Genomic DNA, 18,122 nt, shown 5'->3' on the forward strand with positions numbered 1-18,122 from the left:
CAGACATTTTTGATTTATGGTCAATAATGAAGCGTGGTCTGCGCTAAACGCTGTGGGTCTAGATACGGCCGAGGCGGCGAGGAAGTGGGGGCGAGTTTAGTCCGACGACGGAGGGACATGAGGGCCAAAAAGAGCGGAGATCCAGGTGGAAAAAGGGTCCCGGCGTTCTCGCGCACCTCGCTCTTCTAGCGGGTTAAACTTTACTAGTTGTTTTCCGCAATTTCGGTCATTAAAACAAAACAAGCCGGCCTCCTGTCTGCGGCACCGTCTGCTGTCAGCTGCATTTTGGGAGAGGTGCAGCGGAGCGTCTGCGGAGGGGGCGGGGACGTTGACAGCGAGGTATTGCATTGCACTCATTGCACTGATTTTGTGCAGTATTTTTTGATGCAAGGCCTTTCAGAATCTATAACGTAGAGGCATTATTATATTTCAGTGAATGAGGTTTTAATAGGTATAGGAGGAGTGCAAATTTCTACTTCTGTTATTTGTTGTTGTTTCTAAAAAAAAAAAAATGCATAACGATATTACAGCTTTCATTGATTTATTCAAATTTGAAACATTTTCTAGCCTGTAAGGAGTAAAAAAAATAAATAAATAAATAAAAAGAACCAATTAATGGAATGGAATCGTATCGTATCGTGGTGTTTTCTTGAGTATCGAAAATAATCGAATCCTTGGGTCAGGAAATCGCCATGATGGATGTGATTTACACCCCTAGTAAGTAGTGTCTGTTTGAATTACTTTAATAAAAAATAAAGAAATTGATAAATGGATTTACAGAAGCTGCCTTGAAAATGTTTTATTTTTCCCATATCATGATACTGCCAAAAATGTCCATGGACTTTTAAGGAGATTTATGTGAGTGAAAGAAAAAATTTTGCATCCAAAGTATGGAATATCTCACAGAGCGCTGTTTTAAACCATAATGTGTGATCCCATGAAGACATGGACAACTACTAGCCTGTTAGCCAGGAGCAAATAGGGAATGACTGTCAAAAATTATTTGGAGGAAGTTTGTTTGTTTGATTTAGAGATGTTTGGTGTTGCTAACCGGCGCTTTGTTAACTAATTTCATTCCCCAACCTCCTGCAGCTACATGCATCTGCAGCCAGCCACCAATATACACATCAACTCTCACTGCTCCTCATCTTTCCCTGTGAGATCTGACAAACATTTAGACTTTTAGTAAAAGTTTGTTTCCCTTTGATTCACAAATTTATGTAATTACTGTTTTGTAAGCGGTTGTAAATGACATCTCTCTGTCGAAAACATGGCTGCAAGGCCAGCTGGCTAACACTAACAATAAGCTAAAATAATCAAAGCACTAATCAGAGAAGCATTCAGAGAGTCGAACACTTAAGGGATTTTTTTAGGTGCTGGACATGGTTCATCCTGACAGGAAAACATGGCGGTGGTTGCAAAATGCTAAGAGCTTTTAATGGCCTGATCTAATTTAAAATAAAATGTGGCAACATTTGAAACGTGCTGTTCACAGATGCTTTCCATCAATTCAGACTTAGTATGAGCCATTTTACAGGGCAGAATGGACACAGATTATAGATAGTTAAAAAGCTAGTAGACATACAGAGGAAGACCTCCAGCAAAACGTGGTTCATAAATGATTAAATCCAGAAGTAGTCTGGACTTAACATTAACATTTATCTTTGCAGAAAAATATCAAAAAATATATATTTTTGTCTGTATTACACATAATAAACTACTTTGTCCTAACCCATTACTCCAAACACTAAAAAGCAGTGGAGTCTGTGGTTATAATGAATGTGAATGTCAGAGTAGGAAAATATATCGACTTTCAGGAAAAATTCAGAAAATAGTCAGATGAATTATTTAGAGCCAAACATGGCCAGTGTGTGTTGTTTTACATCTGTAATATTTTAAAATTATGAAGCTACAAATTAAGGTTATAAAATGTCAGCTTTAAAGTTCTAATAATAGTAAAAAAAAAAAAGATTTCTTTTGAATATGAGGCACCATCAGCCATTCTGGATTGCAATGATTTCGGCAAACTTTGTTGGGCTTGTTTTGTGTGACTTACATGTCCTCTACTGTGATATCCTTGAGGATTTGGCAGTAGTCAACATTCCAGACCGCCTGGTCGTCCCAGACCTTAGAAGCTAGGAGGATGGCTCCCAACACGATACGCTTCCAATTGGCAGGGCAGATGTCAATCTCAGCATAGGTGAGAAGCCTCTCCAGATAAACCTGAAACAGAGGAAGCTTTTAGGTTAACGTTTATTCCATTTTCAAAATCACACAAGTCTCTGGGGTTTTAGCAAAATCATCTCCTGATACAACGGCATTTAATCTCCTGTTGACTCTCCCCCAAAGATGTCAGAGGCTGATGAAACCGAGTATCCTGCTCATAAAATATCAATGGCAATTGAAGCTACATAGATCATAAAGGGTCCACAGGGACCTCACCTGTACAATTAATCCTTATCAGAGCAAGGATTCAATGGATCGTCCGCTCATTTTAGTTAGAACCAAAGATGTGTTAAAATTAAGGTACAAGCAGAACAAAGCTGCATTCTTTGATTAAGGAGAAATTACATGTTATGCATTCAAACCTTTTTTACTAAGACTAAATCTCAGAGTTTTAACATGATCATATGAGTGGAGAGACAAGAATTACAATATTGCATGGCAGAAGAGCTCAGGTGTTTAATTAAGACAAATCCTGCTGGTTCTGGTTTTGTGCCTGCAGGCGTTGTTAGTCCGACCCTGTAATATTTGCAAATGGCAGCAGTAGGGAGCCACAGAAGAACGTCCCCATGCACTGGAAAAAAATCAAAATCTTAATAAGTCATTGTTTCTTTAAATAAGTGCATTTGTCCTTGGATTGAGGTAAAAGAGACATTTTGCCAATTAACAAGACAATTTACATATAAAATAAAAAAACATAATAGCATTATCTTGTTTTAAGTGCATGTTATCTAATTATCTTATTTTAAGAGTAAAAATACTCATTCAATTGGCAAACTCATTTACCTACTCAAATTAAGGGTAAATACATGTAATTTAAGTAAATTGTACTTATCTGTAGATAGTGTTTCCAGTGTAAAACAGTGAGTTAGAACCCACAATGTGGAAAGAACACGAACAACTGAACAATAGCTGCTCAGAAATCACTGAACTGATCAAATCTGACAAGTTTAAAATATATTGGTTGGTTTATCACATCTGCTGGTTATTATAGCTCAAGCTCTAATAAATGAATCAATTTTATTTATAATCTTAAGTGCATAAATTTTTTTAATTTTACACAAACATTTGCACCCATCTGTTTTTAATAAATCAAGCTGAAACAGGATTTGATATGGGAGGAGAAAAAAAGCTTACTTTCATTACAGATATTGATAAAGCTTACAGTTAGAGTGGCTCAGGTTATCCTGCGCTATCTCTATAGTTATGCTGCTATAGGTTTAGACTGCTGGAGGACATAGGGACCCCTATTTCATCATTCTGCTTCATTCTATCTCTATTCTCCTATTCTGCAGAATCTGTTAGTTCAATCTCTAACGTTCTGCTCTCTCTGCTTTTCCTCAGAGTAGCTTTGCCTCGTCTGTTCCTGTTTGGCTGTGACGCCATCCTGGAGAGAAACATCAGCTGTGCTGTTTCCATCAACACCCTTGTTTATAGATGCTGGAAATCAGCCTGTTTTCCAGTGTGGTCCTGTTTCTCTGTCCGTGGCTGGCAGGATGTGCTCTCTTCATCCTCTGGCATGGGAGCTGGCTCTGCCTGGCTGTGTGTTTCCTGGACGGGGCCGCCGTTTGCAGCTGCTTTTTGTATCTCTGCTTCTGTCTCCTTGAACCCCAGTGGGCCTCAGCAGATGGCCGCTCACACTGAGCCTGGTTCTGCTGGAGGTTTCTTCCTGTTAAAAGGGAGTTTTTCCTCTCCACTGTCGCTACAAGCATGCTTAGTGGGAGGGATTGTATTTGAGTCAATGAGTCGATGCAATCAACTGGTTTTCCTCAGATAGAAAACCTTGAATCAATTTGACTGTATGATCTGGTGACCTGGAAAGTGCCTTGAGATGACTTGTGTTGTGAATTTGGCGCTATACAAATATACTGAATTGAATTGAATTCAGTCCAATGCCATGTTATTTATTTCACTTAAACTTTTATTTTATTGTTATTTTACCTTCTTGAGGTTCAGCTTCTCATTTTAGGGTTTTACAATTTACACCAACAGAAACCATAGGTGTAAAGTGAATGGAAAAAAATCAGAAAAGTCCAGATTAAAGACTCATTTTTTTTTTTAAACTAACTTAGGACTCATTGTTTTTTGCTTGTGATTTTACTTTTTTTTCCGCAATGTTTTTACCTTTCTGTGAAGCACTTTGGTCTTCCTGGTGTTGTTGCAAAGTGCTAAATAAATCAAGTTTGATTTGATTTGAGAAAATATGTCGTCCATTAGAGTTTGGGGCCCTCAATCAATACATTTACTAGAATAAAAGTTATACATTTTTGAGTGTACAATCTACTAGACTAACAAAAATAAAGATTTGTCTCATATTAATTTGCAAAAAAAGCTCAATTTAAGATCTTGACACAGATATTACACTGGAAAAACGATATAGAAATAAGTTAAAATTTTGTAAATTAAGAGTATTTACCCTTAATTTGAGTAGGTAAATGGGGTAGTTTGCCAATGGAATGAGTATTTTTACTCTTAAAATAAGATAATTAGATAACATGCACTTAAAATAAGACAATAAAATTGTGTTTTCTTATTTTAAATCTACATTGTCTTGGTCCATTGGCAAAATTCTCTTTTAGCTTCTTAATTCAAAAACAAATTCTCTTATTTTAAGAAATAATGACTTATCTAGATTTAGATTTTTTTCCAGTGTATGTCAGTGTGTACTTTGACTAGGCCATTCTAACTCATCGATAGCTTTCACCACTGCAGCTCCTCCAGTTAGGTAACTGTTGCTTTACTCATTACCTCCTGGCCAGGTGGTTAAAGCAGACAGACATACATGATTACCTTTTTCTCATAAAGGCCATCTTTGTGGAGTATACAACTAATCGCGTTCCTTGGTTTATACAGTTTGAAACCTTTACGGAAAGATTTATTCTTAAATTACACACAGCTAGTCTCTATTTATCATATGTATGTTATTTTCTGCACGTGCAGCAGCCCGTTACGTCGGCCCAAGTAAATATCTCCACTGTGAGATCAATAAAGTCAATCAATGGCCTGTATTTGATCTGCACTTCTAAAGATCTAAGCTGTGGATTCTCTTGTTTTCTTTCTTTTCCATCTTTTAATTAACCGTTCAATCTCCTTCCCAACAGAGTAATGATAACAACACGCAGAAAGCATCCACAGCTTCTCTCTGTGTTCCCATCTCTAAGCTTTCAGCTGGACTAAGCAGCAGCCAATCATCTGCAGTCTGGCAGGTTTTACTGTGACGTCAGCCGCACTTCTTCTGAACAGCCACATGGATTGAAAAAAGATACTGGCAGTCAGATAACTGATGCCAGAGTTATAATGGCAGTTATTCTTAGAAACAAAGGCACTGTTCACACATTTAAGCATCTGTGGTGTGGAACAACAAGCCCCCCACTTTCATCCCCCATCCCTAAACAGTTGTATAGACCCCAGAAAAATCCAGGTCTCCAGAGACACTAATGCCGCTAGTTCATTGTTGAAGTGTAGCAGGAGGTGTTTCTGGTCAGATACGAGGGAAATTTATCAATTGTGAAAAAAAGAAAAATAGTATTTTAGTTGGACGTCCAGGAATAGAGAAACCAGAATAAATGGCAGCACATGATGTTGTTTAATCAGACTTGAAAAGCTACAACTCCTCCTGGTGTCGGCACACATTCTGGCTCACTGAAACACATTAATATACCAACCAGAGTGACAATAGCACACTCAGCGGTGAGCTGTGCAGCGCTGAAAAGCGTCCTGACGAAGCGGTAGATCTGCTTCTGCTCAGGGTCGTATTTGTCATAATCAGCAGGAACCTCAGACTTCTGCAAAAAGAAAAAAAAAAGTTAAGTACTATAAAAGGTCACGGCTGCACTTTTAAAAACGATGAAATTGTCCAGAGAGCTGTTCCAAACGAAATTTCTTTTTGTTTTACACATGTGTAAACAAAATTGTCAAATAAAATCTAAGTCTAAAAACAACCTTTATGCATCTCATCTGTTTTTTAATAGAAAAGAGACCTTTTTAAAAGTGGCATTGGAATTTTAAGGAATAAATCAGATGGAAACTGATCCAGCTGGATCTGAATATTTCATTCATTTATATTCATTTGCAGCTTGTCTTGCTGATAGATCTTGACAGCTCTATGGTTTGCACCAAATTGAAGTTTGCCTGCAGCTGAGGCCATACCGTGAGAGGATGCAGCTTCTCATCAAAAATGTCTAACAACATTCGTCCGTCGACATCCCTGGAACGAGAAAGAAAGAATAAACATCAGGTTAAGAAATAGAACTTAAAACCCGCCTGTTGATTGAGATCTTTAATGGTAACGTTCTGGTCCCAATGCATAAAGAGTTGGTTTTCTACGAGATTTCCATTTACAAACGCTTCAAGCAGGATTGTTGAAAAACTGCCTACAAGGTAAAGATTCTGCAGCACACTGGATGCAGAGCGCCACGGTTGCTTTGGTTACACATAGAGGTGTAAATAATAACCATTTTGTATCGATGCATCGATCCACCAGCCGACGATCCGATGCATTGATACGTCCGCAAGAGTATCGATTCATGTTTTATTTTTCCTCCGGTCTATTTTTATCCATTTGCTCCTGGACGTAATTCTCCCTCCCGTGCTGCGGTGGCGCTAAACCTATTTTGCCCTCCTACCTCGCTTCCTGGTCATACTCTTACAGCAGTTTGTTACAGTGAGCTTGACATAGACATTTTTGATTTTTGCTCAATATTGAAGCGTGGTCTGTGCTACACGCTGTGGGTCTAGATACGGCCGAGGCGGCGAAGAAGTGGGGGCGAGTTTAGTCCGGCGACGGAGGGACATGAGGGCCAAAAAGAGCGGAGATCCAGGTGGAAAAAGGGTCCCAGCGTTCTCGCGAACCACGCTCTTCCACAGTTTCGGTCATAAAAACAAAACAAGCCGGCCTCCTGTCTGCGGTCAGCTAGCCAGTAAGGTGTTAAAAAAGAAAAAAAAATGAACCAATTAAACAAATCAAATCGCATCGTGGTGTATTCTTGAGTATTGAAAATAATCGAATCATTGGGTCAGGAAATCGATACTGAATCAAATCGCTATGATGGGTGTGATTTACACCCCTAGTTACACATCATAAAAAATATCCAAAAAGGAAGAAAATCAGTAAAAATCCTTTCAGTTTCACAGCATTCAAGACCAAAAGCCAAAAAATAAATAAAAGAAACAGAAAAAAGAAACCAGAAAACAGAGAAACTAAAGGATGTAAAGAAGAATATCAGTCAAGCTAGCAGATCTATTCCAACATGCAGCCACCTTAAGCAGCGCAATTCAATAAATAAGTCCATGTCTGAAAAAACTGATCAACTATCTGGTGAAACAGATTGCAACATGGAGTGTTTGTTTTGTAACTGGCTTAAAACACAACATAGCTTCAGCAGTGTATATATTTTATTAGCACTAATTGCTGTATGTTGAGTAGCAAAGGTTAAAGACCATGCTTACTCCTCTCATAGCTTTGTTATCAGTTTTAAAACAGAACTTTATCTCCTTTAAAGCAGTAATAGATGCCTTGTTCCTATATTTTATACCTAAATTCAATGGAAGAAATTCTGTTATAATTAATACTCATTTGTTTCAAATAAGTTGAATAAAAGACGTTTCTTAAAAAAGGCTAAATGATTTTATAAATTATAACTAAAACAATCTGATTACCTTAATAATGGATTAAACTAAAATATATATTACTGCTGCTGTTCTCTTATGTTATTCATTTATTTAGGAACTAATAGAGCTTTAACATTAAAAAGGTTGTTTTGTCGATCAAAGTTATTCGATTAGAATTTTATTAACTGCAATTAATTAATTAATTACAGGACATACAAGCTTACTTTCATGTCCTTAGATAATATTCCTTCCACATTCTTCATAGTATTTGATCTCTGAAGCTACATTATCACTTTTTTCATCCTTCAGATAGAAAAGTTTATTTTTACTAGATTCTTGCTTTGAATAGTTCAACTCGAGCTAGAAAACTTTGAATCCATGAAACCTTAAAGAAAACAATCATAGAAGATGAAGAGATTGAAAGAAATAAATTTAATAAATGAGTCTTTGCACTATTTTTAAACAAGATTAGCAGCAATCTTCCTGAATGTTTACTTTAGTTCCCTTAAAAAAAGCAACAAATTTTTCTTCAGTGTCCTAGCCAACATCTAGCATTGCTTTGATGCTACGTTCACACCAAAAGCAGCAGAGGCAGCAGGAGGAGCTAGTTTACATGCAAAGTCAATGGTTGACGTGCATCAAGGCCCAGCAAAATGTCCTGCAGCACGTTTTGAGGAATAGGAGCAGCACGTCTGAGCAGCTGATGCGCTGCAAAAGCAGCTGCTGCTGGAGTTGGAAAAACCGAACTTTTGCTGCTCGACGCGCCACATCAACCAATCAGAGAAGCTGATCTGGGAGCTGGCAGGGAGACAGAGACATCTGTTTGAAACAGTTTGTTAACGCCTAAATTAACTTAAAATGCCGAAATCTGCCAGCAAAACTTGTTCACTTTTATTATCCTGGTGCAGTTTGGATTACGTACATGAAAAACTCCTTTCAGTTGTGGCAAACCGCAAAAAGGCGACCAGGCCATAGGCTGCTGTTGAATGGGATTTCTAGTGACAGCGCAACGCCGGTATGTGGGGTCTGAGCGGCTCCGACAGCAAAATAATATTTGAAGGTCATGGTATTAATGTTCATCTGGATGAATTGACTGCACAGATTAAGGTTTCATGTGGACTTTCTCACTTCAAAACATATTAAAACTACTTTTTACCCACTGATCACTGCAAATATAGCTGCCATTGTTACAGGCAAAGAAAGGATAGGGTAGCTCTGCCCACCGCGCATCAGACCCACTTTTTCAACCTTGCAGCCAGAGCATCAAAAATGAAGCAGCACACGCGTTTTTGCTGCTCTTGCTGCCTGCGGTCTGAACGTAACATAAAGCGAGTTCATGGACAAATGACATGACGTTGAATAAAAACTAACAAGAGCAACCGACGTTGTCCAAATGGCGAACGGTTATTAGTAAACATTTTGACAAAGGAAAGTGAGCTGCTTCTACTCCCCATTACATTCTTTTAAACAGCCACTGCATCCCGCATCTAAAGAAATGTGGTGACCCATTTTCTGGGGTAAACGGAAATACAAATGTCTTTGCACGTTGATGTGATAATGTAGGTTAGACATTTTTGACAAGTCATAACAAAACACTGATTAATCAAAAGCAGACTAAGATTACAGTTTTTTCTTCTAGTCCCTCCATAGGGCCCCTAGCTACAACTTTTAGACTACATTTCTCCTGACTTTACCCTCCTTGCTGAAAAATAAAAACATTAAATTGATAGATGATGAACTCCTATTTGAGCAGGAGGCATTACTGTCCTTACTTTCTTCCACTGTGTTATGAACTGAGCTACAAACAAAATTTCAATGTTCTTCAGTAACAGCGGCTGGCTAACTCAAGTGACAAGTCACCCATCCTGCAAACAGGAAGCCTGGGTCCGTATCCCAGCTGAGGGGAATGAGCTGCCAGTGTGGGTCCTTAGGCAAGACCCTTCACGCTAATGCCTGCTTTAGAAAGTGGCGGCCAAGCGGCATTGTACTTGGAATCATGAGATTCTGAGTTCAAGCTCCACCCCACTCCCATGGACTGTCACTCTGGGTCCCCGAGTAAGTCCCTTAACCCCACACTGCTCCTCAAGGCTGGCAGAGAGTAAATGCAGAGAGTTAATTTCGTTGCTCTGTACCTGTGACAGTGTAATGACAATAAAACGCTGAAAAAAAAAATTTGCCTGTACAGGGTTCCTACAGCATAAGGCGAGTTAAATTCAAAACTTTTTAAGACTTTTAAATCCACTTGAAATAAAAGTTTAAGACCAAATTCACAAGAAACAAAAGAAAAACCTGCTTGCGACAATTTAACCCAAAGGTTCATTTTAACATAAACCACTGCACTAATGTTTTAAATTTTGAAAAGCTTCCCATATAGGAAGAAAGCTAAAAACACACAAATGACAGATATATTTTAACAATTATTTAACTGAATTCACAAACCTTGTTTAGCAGGGAACCAAACAAATCAGTTTTAAAGCCCCAACATAACCAGTGCTAAGTCTCTTTTGCAGCTATTTTTCTTTGTATGGTTTTCTTAGTATGTTTGATTTGGTGATAAGTGGAGGCGTTGCAGAGACAAGGGTGGAACAAAACTGAGAAATACCGGCTGTTTCTCGGTAACTCGATTTTGACGCTTTGTGTTTCGTCCTACGCATGTGACTCCACTGCCTTAATTCCCATCGTTCAGAGCTTGAATGACTTCTTGCACAAAATCCACTGTGCCTCATGTATGTTCCCTGGTTTTAGCCATGGAGAAAACTCTTGGCTGGATAACCAATTTTCGTTACATTTACACTTGCTCATATTTTCCAGACAAAAAGTTAATGGCGCATCTCCCAAATGTCCCGGCCGCAACAACGCTTTTATTGGTTCCGCTATCGGGACGGAACCAATAATGGAGAGCCGTTATTTTTTTTATATATAAAAAAAATTGTTAATTTTAACGTTTTATTTAGATTGCAAATATAAATAAAAATAAAAATAATCCTATTTATGATGTTTTAAAAATTAAGACCTACGAAAGACTGATGTAAGACATTTTAATACCAATTAAGGCCTTAGTTTTAGGACCCGCGGGAACTCTGCTGTACTCTTAACGTACACTTAACCTACTAGATATTTTTCTAAACTAACTATTGATTCCTAAAGAGGAACAAAATACGAAATTCCAAGTGTAATATTTGTGACACGTGTGACATTCAGTAGTGAATTATGAAAATGTTTGCACCATGCTTAGATGTAAACAGTGCACCACCAGGGTTTATACAGGAATGAATAACTCAACTTTAATGCTTTTTAATTTAATGCTCTTTTAATGCTCTTAGAAATAATTTTAATGCCACCAACAGGTACCTGTCTAAAGGCTGCGGCCATGTCCCGAAATCCTCATTTTCCAGCCACTTTTGTTGAAACTAGCTTTTTCCCCCCCCATTCTCTTGCTTTTTCTCCGACTCAGGCTTATTTTCTGAACATACAGCTTTGCGATCAACTGGAAGCAGTTCCACGCAAATATATCGTGATATAACATGTCTGACGAAATTGTTTTTATAAACTTTTTTTTTTTAATAAAGCATTTTAAATGCCACAATAAACACATTTAATGAATTTTAACGCCAATTAAGGCCTTAATTTAAAAAATAATGATTTAATGATTTTTAATGACCCACGGAAACCCTGACCACACTCTTTACATTTGATCACTGCTGTACTTTATGAAATCGAAATATTCATTTTACTGCTAAGTGTCATTTACAGTCTGAAAGCTGTAAAAAACTGTCTAAGAAGAGTAGAAAAATGTAAAATACTTTCCAAACCTGTTTTTTATGTGGTAGTAGATTGCCAGAGCTACACTGTACAAGACAAAAAAGACAAATATAAGAGGATATTAACTTAAAACAAGGACACATCACCAGATATTTCTCAGTTAAAGAGAGGATAGCTCTAGCGATAAGGTTAGTTACCATTTGATGGTGTATTTGAGGTTGGGCTGGCTGACTGTGCTGTCATCCAGAAATATGGTGGAACAGGAGCTGTATTTTCGTCTCAGTGGGCCTGAATGATGCTGCAGCACGTATGCAAACACAAACACATTCATTTAGATTGATCAACATCTTTATTACTCTACTAGGAGCACATAATGGCTTTGTAACACAGACAGAAGGAAGTGCAGCCATAACAGAAAGTCCCTTTCAGTGCTTTAACATCTCCATGCAATATTTATATTCATAGTGGAGTCCATCTTTAAGGAAGAATAAAAATGTAATTTCCTGTTCACATTTTTTAAATTACATTTTTATTCAGGCTTGTAGGCTTATAATATAGTTCACCTTAACAGATCGTATGTAATTATAAAAGAACATTCAAAATATCAACTCTAAATTGCATCTATGCTTGGAGAAAGTTTAAGATGAACTGCACCAAAAATAAAATCTCTGTTTCTATAAGATGACAGACAGAAACCAAACAAAACCGTGGACAGGGTATCAAATGATGTGATTAAAATGGTGGTGGGATCTGTGAAACAGACAAATAAAGACAGCTGGATGGTCGTCTTTTTTTCTTTTTTTTTTACCTTGCTTTCCGAAATGTGTGTAAACTTGCAAAACAAACAATATAGTCAAATTATAAATCTTCACAATTCAAAGGGAAATTCAAACCAATTCGTTTTTTTTTTTTTGGTTTTACTTACATGGTTGATGTAAAGGCTTTTTCGCTTTTCTCGAACTGCAAAGATAAGAAAACAGCTGTCAACTTATAGCTCTGCATGAATGCAGTACATAACCCCAACAGAGAGAGACTCACAAATTTACCACAATGTCCTCGATTTAAACTGCAAATGGGAATTGATCTGTATTTGTTAAGATTTTAAAAGCTTTTTTATTTTTATTTTGTGTGTATAGCAAGCTGTATTTAGCAGGTTAAATTAACAGCTAAACTCCTGAATCAGTTTCTGTTTTAATCCCTATCTACAGACTAAGGATTGAGGTTTACTGACGGCAGTGAATGAGAGTGTCATGGTAACATAGGGCTCTTTAGGATATTTATCTGATACGACTGCACCTAAAAATCCTCTAACATCATTCCAGGGGTTCTGAGAAACTGCTGACTTAAATTTAGAAGAAATTTAAGTTATTACCTATGCATTAGCAGGATTGTAAGGAGGGTAAAGAAAACCTCTAAAGGCAACAGAAACACGAATGATCTGATATCCTTGGCCAAACCCAATCCAGGTATTTTTCAAAGTGTTAAAAGCAACTGTAGAAATCATTGCGACTTTTCTAAAAACATGTTCTGATCGTTCCTTTTCCTCAACGTATATATTTTTATCGAATAAGTGGGCAGCACAGTGGGTAGCACTGCTGCCTTGCAGCAAGAAGTTCCTGAATTCGATTCCAGACTAGTGTTCTTTCCGCATGGAGTTTGCATGTTCTCCCTGAGCATGCGTGGGTTCTCTCCGGGTACTCTGGCTTCCTCCCACAGTCAAAAAACATGACTGTTTGGTTAATTGGCTTCTCTGGTGTCTATCTTGCCTGTAGACAGATAGACACCAGCACCCCTCGCGACGCCGGTAGGGATAAAACGTGACGGAAAATGGATGGATGGATGAATAAATGTACTCTAATTTAAAGGTATAGTGGACAATCGTCTTTTGGCTTAAAGTTCAAGAGAGATCATCTTATCTAGTTGAGATGTGCTTGTTTCTTCTTGCTGTGCACAGCCTATTTACCAAGCTTCAGTGTCAGCTATTCATTGTAGCTCCTGTCTTCCCCCTGTCCATTATGAAAACTGCTGAGAGTCAGAAGACGCAAACGTTCTTACAAGTTCATGAGAAGAAGAGAAATAAGAAAATTAGTCCAGATTGTATTTGATTGGTAGAGCAGTTGGGATGGTCCTGCACATCACTGGAAAAAATTGAAATCTAGATAAGTCATTATTTCTTAAAATAAGTGAATTTGTTTTTAGATTGTAGAGGTAAAAGAGACATTTTGCCAATGGAACAAGACAATTTACACTTGAAATAAGAAAAAAACAATTTCATTGTCTTATTTCAAGTGCATATTATCTAATTATCTTATTTTAAGAGTAAATATACTAATTCCACTGGCAAACTATCTCATTTACCTACTATAATTAAGGGTAAATTCACTTAATTTTTTAGAAATTTTACTTATTTCTAGATTATTTTTCCAGTACACCGTAAAAGATGGACTTATTTTTGACTTTTTGGTGAGGAGAGACGGATAAAAGTCCAATATGTTAGTAGTTGAAAGGCTTTGCAGATATCTATACGCATTGAAATGGGGACATGGTCGATTTTGAACAGATTGACATAACAAAGAATTATCCTTCTGTTAATTTGTGACCTAATTTGAGGACATTTGATGACAAATGTGGAACTTAAAAACCTTTTGCACTGACAGTTTATTGTGAAACATAACAGTTACATTTTGCTATCTGTGCAAGAAATATATCAAATCCAGGTGGAAGGAAAAAATGACATGAAGAAGAGCCCCACCATATGCATGCTGTGTAAAACTAAGCTAAAACACTTTAAAAACATGATAATAATTCATATCCCCAGTTTTTTAATGAGCTCAGAGGGCACATTAATCTCCTCACTCCAAGATCCAAACAAGCCACAGGATTGCTAAAAGCAGGTAGGATCGCTCCTACATGTGCTGTGTGTCATACGACTTTATGTCACGACAACAGTTTATTTTCTGATGCATGGTGCAGGGTGCTTCAAAACAGGAACAATGACGAGAGTCACAGATTCAAATAAGAATGAGCTCGTAGAAGCAGAGAAATGGCTGATCACTCAGACGGCTGAGTTCTGGTTACTGGGAGAACACGTCGCTCACCTGTGTGAGGAGAGGGGGAAGGGTTTGTAGGTAGCTGCTGAGTAGGAAGACCATGGCTTAATGTTCTGTGTATCTAAATCAGGTATTTAGTTTGATTTGGCTTATTTTGCCTTCGCTTCATTGATGATTTCATCTGCTTTTAAAATCTGTGCATCTCCTCTCTTTTTTTCACAACCTCATGTGACACCTATAAATGGGGTCAGCTGTTTATGTTAGTTCAAACTGTACAGACAATATTGATGATATTTTAATAATAAAAAACAAAACTCTTCCTCACCCACCAAGGGTGGTCTCCCTTTTTTTTCTCCTCCAAGCTCGGGTCCTCTACCAGAGGCCCGGGAGCTTGAGGGTTCTGCACAGAGAGCTGTTTTTTAAGTGTTTTGCTGTTTTATGCAAATCATTTTTTAAATGTTAAATGCTTTGGGCAAAGCTCTAAATTTACCGGTCGGTCTACGTTCCTATCCTCACCTATGGTCATGAAATCTGGATCATGAATGAAAGAACGAGATCCCGGATACAAGCAGCTGAAATGAGCTTTCTCCGCAGTTTCTTTTAAGGACATTTTCAGCTATAAGTACACATGCAAAGTGTAAGAAGTTATTGCTCATCTATTGGCGCCTGAACCAGCTTTATATTTATATACAGATTTGTGAGTTATAGTTAGTCATCATAAGTTTGAATGAAATCATATATTTTAACCTTTTTTTTTCATTTCATCTAAAGAGTCAGCTCTGACAGTGTTTTTAGATCTGAATGTTGCCATGACGTTAGTAAAGAAATGTGAACGGCAGACAGAAATACTGTACATATGTTTTCCTTGAATTAGAAAGCTCTCAAGGAGGAAAATAGCTGCTAGCAAAAGCAAACAGCAGCAGATGGGGGAGCAGAATTAAAAACAAAAAAGTACTGAGGCGCCTCACATTTCTACCCCTAGTTTCCTCCTTATCCCTGATAACTAGGGATGCAAGAAATGCTCTATTTCACAGAGAAGTGCCACCGGTTTGAAGCCAAAAGCAACATTCAGATGCATATTAGATGACATATTTTACAAAAAAGAAATGAGGTTACAGTTTTGATCTAGCTTTTGGAAGCATTGCTCGCTCTACATACAGTTTCACTCATGGACCAACATGTGCAGCAGAAGAAATATGCACAGAAAATGAAAGCAGCATCTTAACTTGAGACACACACAGCTAAATTCACATTGATAGCATGACAATTCATAAAAAACAATAAAAAAAAGACAACACTGGCCAAATAAAGGCAGTACAGAGTTTAGACACCAGGAAGGAGCCGCTCTCTTCAGAGGCAAGCCCAGACAGACAGTAAGCAGAGCGTTTAGCAGCCCTCTGAATCGCTTACCTCTCTTGTTGGGCATCAAAACTGAAAAACAAAAGTCCAAGTTGGCTTCAAGCTTTTACTCATTATAGAAATTTACAAGCAAGTACAAAATAAGATCATGTATAACAAGGTCGTCACGAGGTTGTTCATTAAGGATGCTGTTTTAACACAAAAAGCACATAAAAAAATTCATAAAAATATCCAAAAGAGTAACTAAAGACATAATACATGTATTATGCCTAGATGGCGCAGTCTTAAATCATAATGTTGTGTGAAAAATAACCAGCAAATTTTCCCACCACAGTGTAATCATGGCTAATAGCAGAGTGTGGAGTTTAACCACATTATGAGGAATCAATAATCCAAGCTGTACGCAACCACCTGCAAGGCTCAAATGGCTTTCCTCCAGGGTCAAAGGAATTAAAGAGCATTAAAATGCTTAATCGATGTAAAGAGGCTGTATTTGAACTGGAAGAAAATCTAAAAACAGCTGAACATTACAGTATCTAGCACACATTCTGGAGTCACGATTTTGAAGATTTAATATCCTTCGATGCTTTCCTGCTTTGGAACACTTGAGTTCAATTGATCCCTTAAACCAGGGGTCGGCAACCCGCGGCTCCCTGGAGCTTTTTCAAAAATTTCTGAAAATTTAGTCTTTTTTTCTTTCTTTTGTTTTAATATGGTGTGCAGGAGGTCAAACAAAAAATAATTACTGTATTTTCACGACTATAATGCTGCGTTCACACCGGACGCAGCAAGAGCAGCAAAATCGCGTCTGCTGCTTCATTTTTGCTGCTTGTACCAGTTAGTTCTGCAAAAGTGGGTCTGACGCGAGTTGGGCGGAGCTATATTTGCTGTGATCAGTGGGAATAAAGTAGTTTTAATATGTTTTAAAGTGAGAAAATCCACCTGAAAACTTAATCATTGCAGTCAGTTTATTCAGATTTCCATCCTGCCTTCCCATATTATTTCTGTCGGAGCTGCTCAGACCCCCACATACCAGCGGTGCGCTGTCAGTAGGAATCCCATCCAACAGCAGCCTCTGGCCGGGTCGCTTCTTCGCGGTTCACCGCGGCGGCTGGTAGGTTTTTTTTCATCTAAATAATCTAAACTTCAGGCACCAGGATAATAAAAGCGAACATATTCTGTCGGCAGATTTCAGCATTTTAAGTTCATTTAGGTCTCAATAAACTGTTTCAGAGGAGTGATCGCAGCGCTCTGTATCATCAGCGATGTGTCTGTCTCTCTGCCAGCTCCCAGATCAGCGTCTCTGATTGGTTGATGCTGCGCGTCGAGCAGCAAAAGTTCAATTTTTCCATCTCGAGCAGCAGCGCATTTGCGGTGCGTCAGATGCTTGAACGCTCCCGACGCGCTGCTTCAGCTGCTCAGACGCGCTGCGCCTGCTGCTCAAAACGCGCTGCGGGACATTTTGCTGCGCCTTGACGCGCGTCAACCATTGACTTTGTATGTAAACTTGCTGCTTCTGCCGCGCCTGCTGCGTCCGGTGTGAACGTAGCATGAGACCTTTCCACTTTTCATTTCCGGATTAGCAATGACAAAGTGAGTAAGTATAACATGCTTTAATTTATCTGACTCTTAAAAGATTTCATACTTGAATTTGAAATGACCAAATCTTGTTTTATTTGTGCATCCGAGCAGAGTGCTACATGGAAAACACTTTCCTTACATTCTGCAACACTAACCTGCTCCAAATAGATTATTGTATTGACAGCAAACATGAACTTACCATCTGTCTGCGACTTGCTTAGAAAGATGGTGCTGGCCCGGGGATGATCCGAAGGGTTATTATCCATGGGAAGATCTGGAAATACAGATAAGGAAAACTTTAGCTCCAAAACCCTAACACCACTGGAATCTGATTAAAAACAACAGTGTAATAAGAGGTAATGTATCAAAGTATCTTAAGGTTCAGTAAAAAAAAATATATATATATATATAATTTTACAACTTAGATTCTAACAAAATACATTTTAATTAAACATGAAACCACGCTGTAAGAGGATAACCATCGTTTCATATTTTTTGTTAAATTCTCAAATTGGCTTCAGTGTTAAACTGTCTCCC

At 38.1% G+C, this 18,122-nt stretch overlaps 1 protein-coding gene across 4 annotated transcripts in view; it reads right to left on the bottom strand.

Moving 5' to 3' along the window:
• ccny (cyclin Y) overlaps positions 1-17,855 on the bottom strand; it is a 20,570-nt gene extending 2,715 nt beyond the window's left edge. The window contains exons 1-9 of one of the 4 annotated variants that reach the window (XM_015399411.1): positions 17,785-17,854; positions 16,056-16,076; positions 12,521-12,555; positions 12,404-12,427; positions 11,793-11,893; positions 11,646-11,681; positions 6,373-6,430; positions 5,889-6,008; positions 2,057-2,223 (exon numbers count right to left, since the gene is read on the bottom strand). In XM_015399411.1, the coding sequence (XP_015254897.1) occupies positions 2,057-2,223; positions 5,889-6,008; positions 6,373-6,430; positions 11,646-11,681; positions 11,793-11,893; positions 12,404-12,427; positions 12,521-12,555; positions 16,056-16,076; positions 17,785-17,851 (629 nt within the window). In that variant the 5' untranslated portion in view covers positions 17,852-17,854. Of the gene's footprint in view, positions 1-2,056; positions 2,224-5,888; positions 6,009-6,372; positions 6,431-11,645; positions 11,682-11,792; positions 11,894-12,403; positions 12,428-12,520; positions 12,556-16,055; positions 16,077-17,784 lie in introns of all 4 variants that reach the window. The other 3 variants (XM_015399412.1, XM_015399413.1, XM_015399415.1) reach the window with 3 other exon arrangements.
• Between the last annotated feature and the right edge of the window lie 267 nt (positions 17,856-18,122).

This window comes from Cyprinodon variegatus, unplaced genomic scaffold, assembly GCF_000732505.1.
Source record: "Cyprinodon variegatus isolate N-32 unplaced genomic scaffold, C_variegatus-1.0 Scaffold1009, whole genome shotgun sequence".
Taxonomy (NCBI): domain Eukaryota; kingdom Metazoa; phylum Chordata; class Actinopteri; order Cyprinodontiformes; family Cyprinodontidae; genus Cyprinodon; species Cyprinodon variegatus.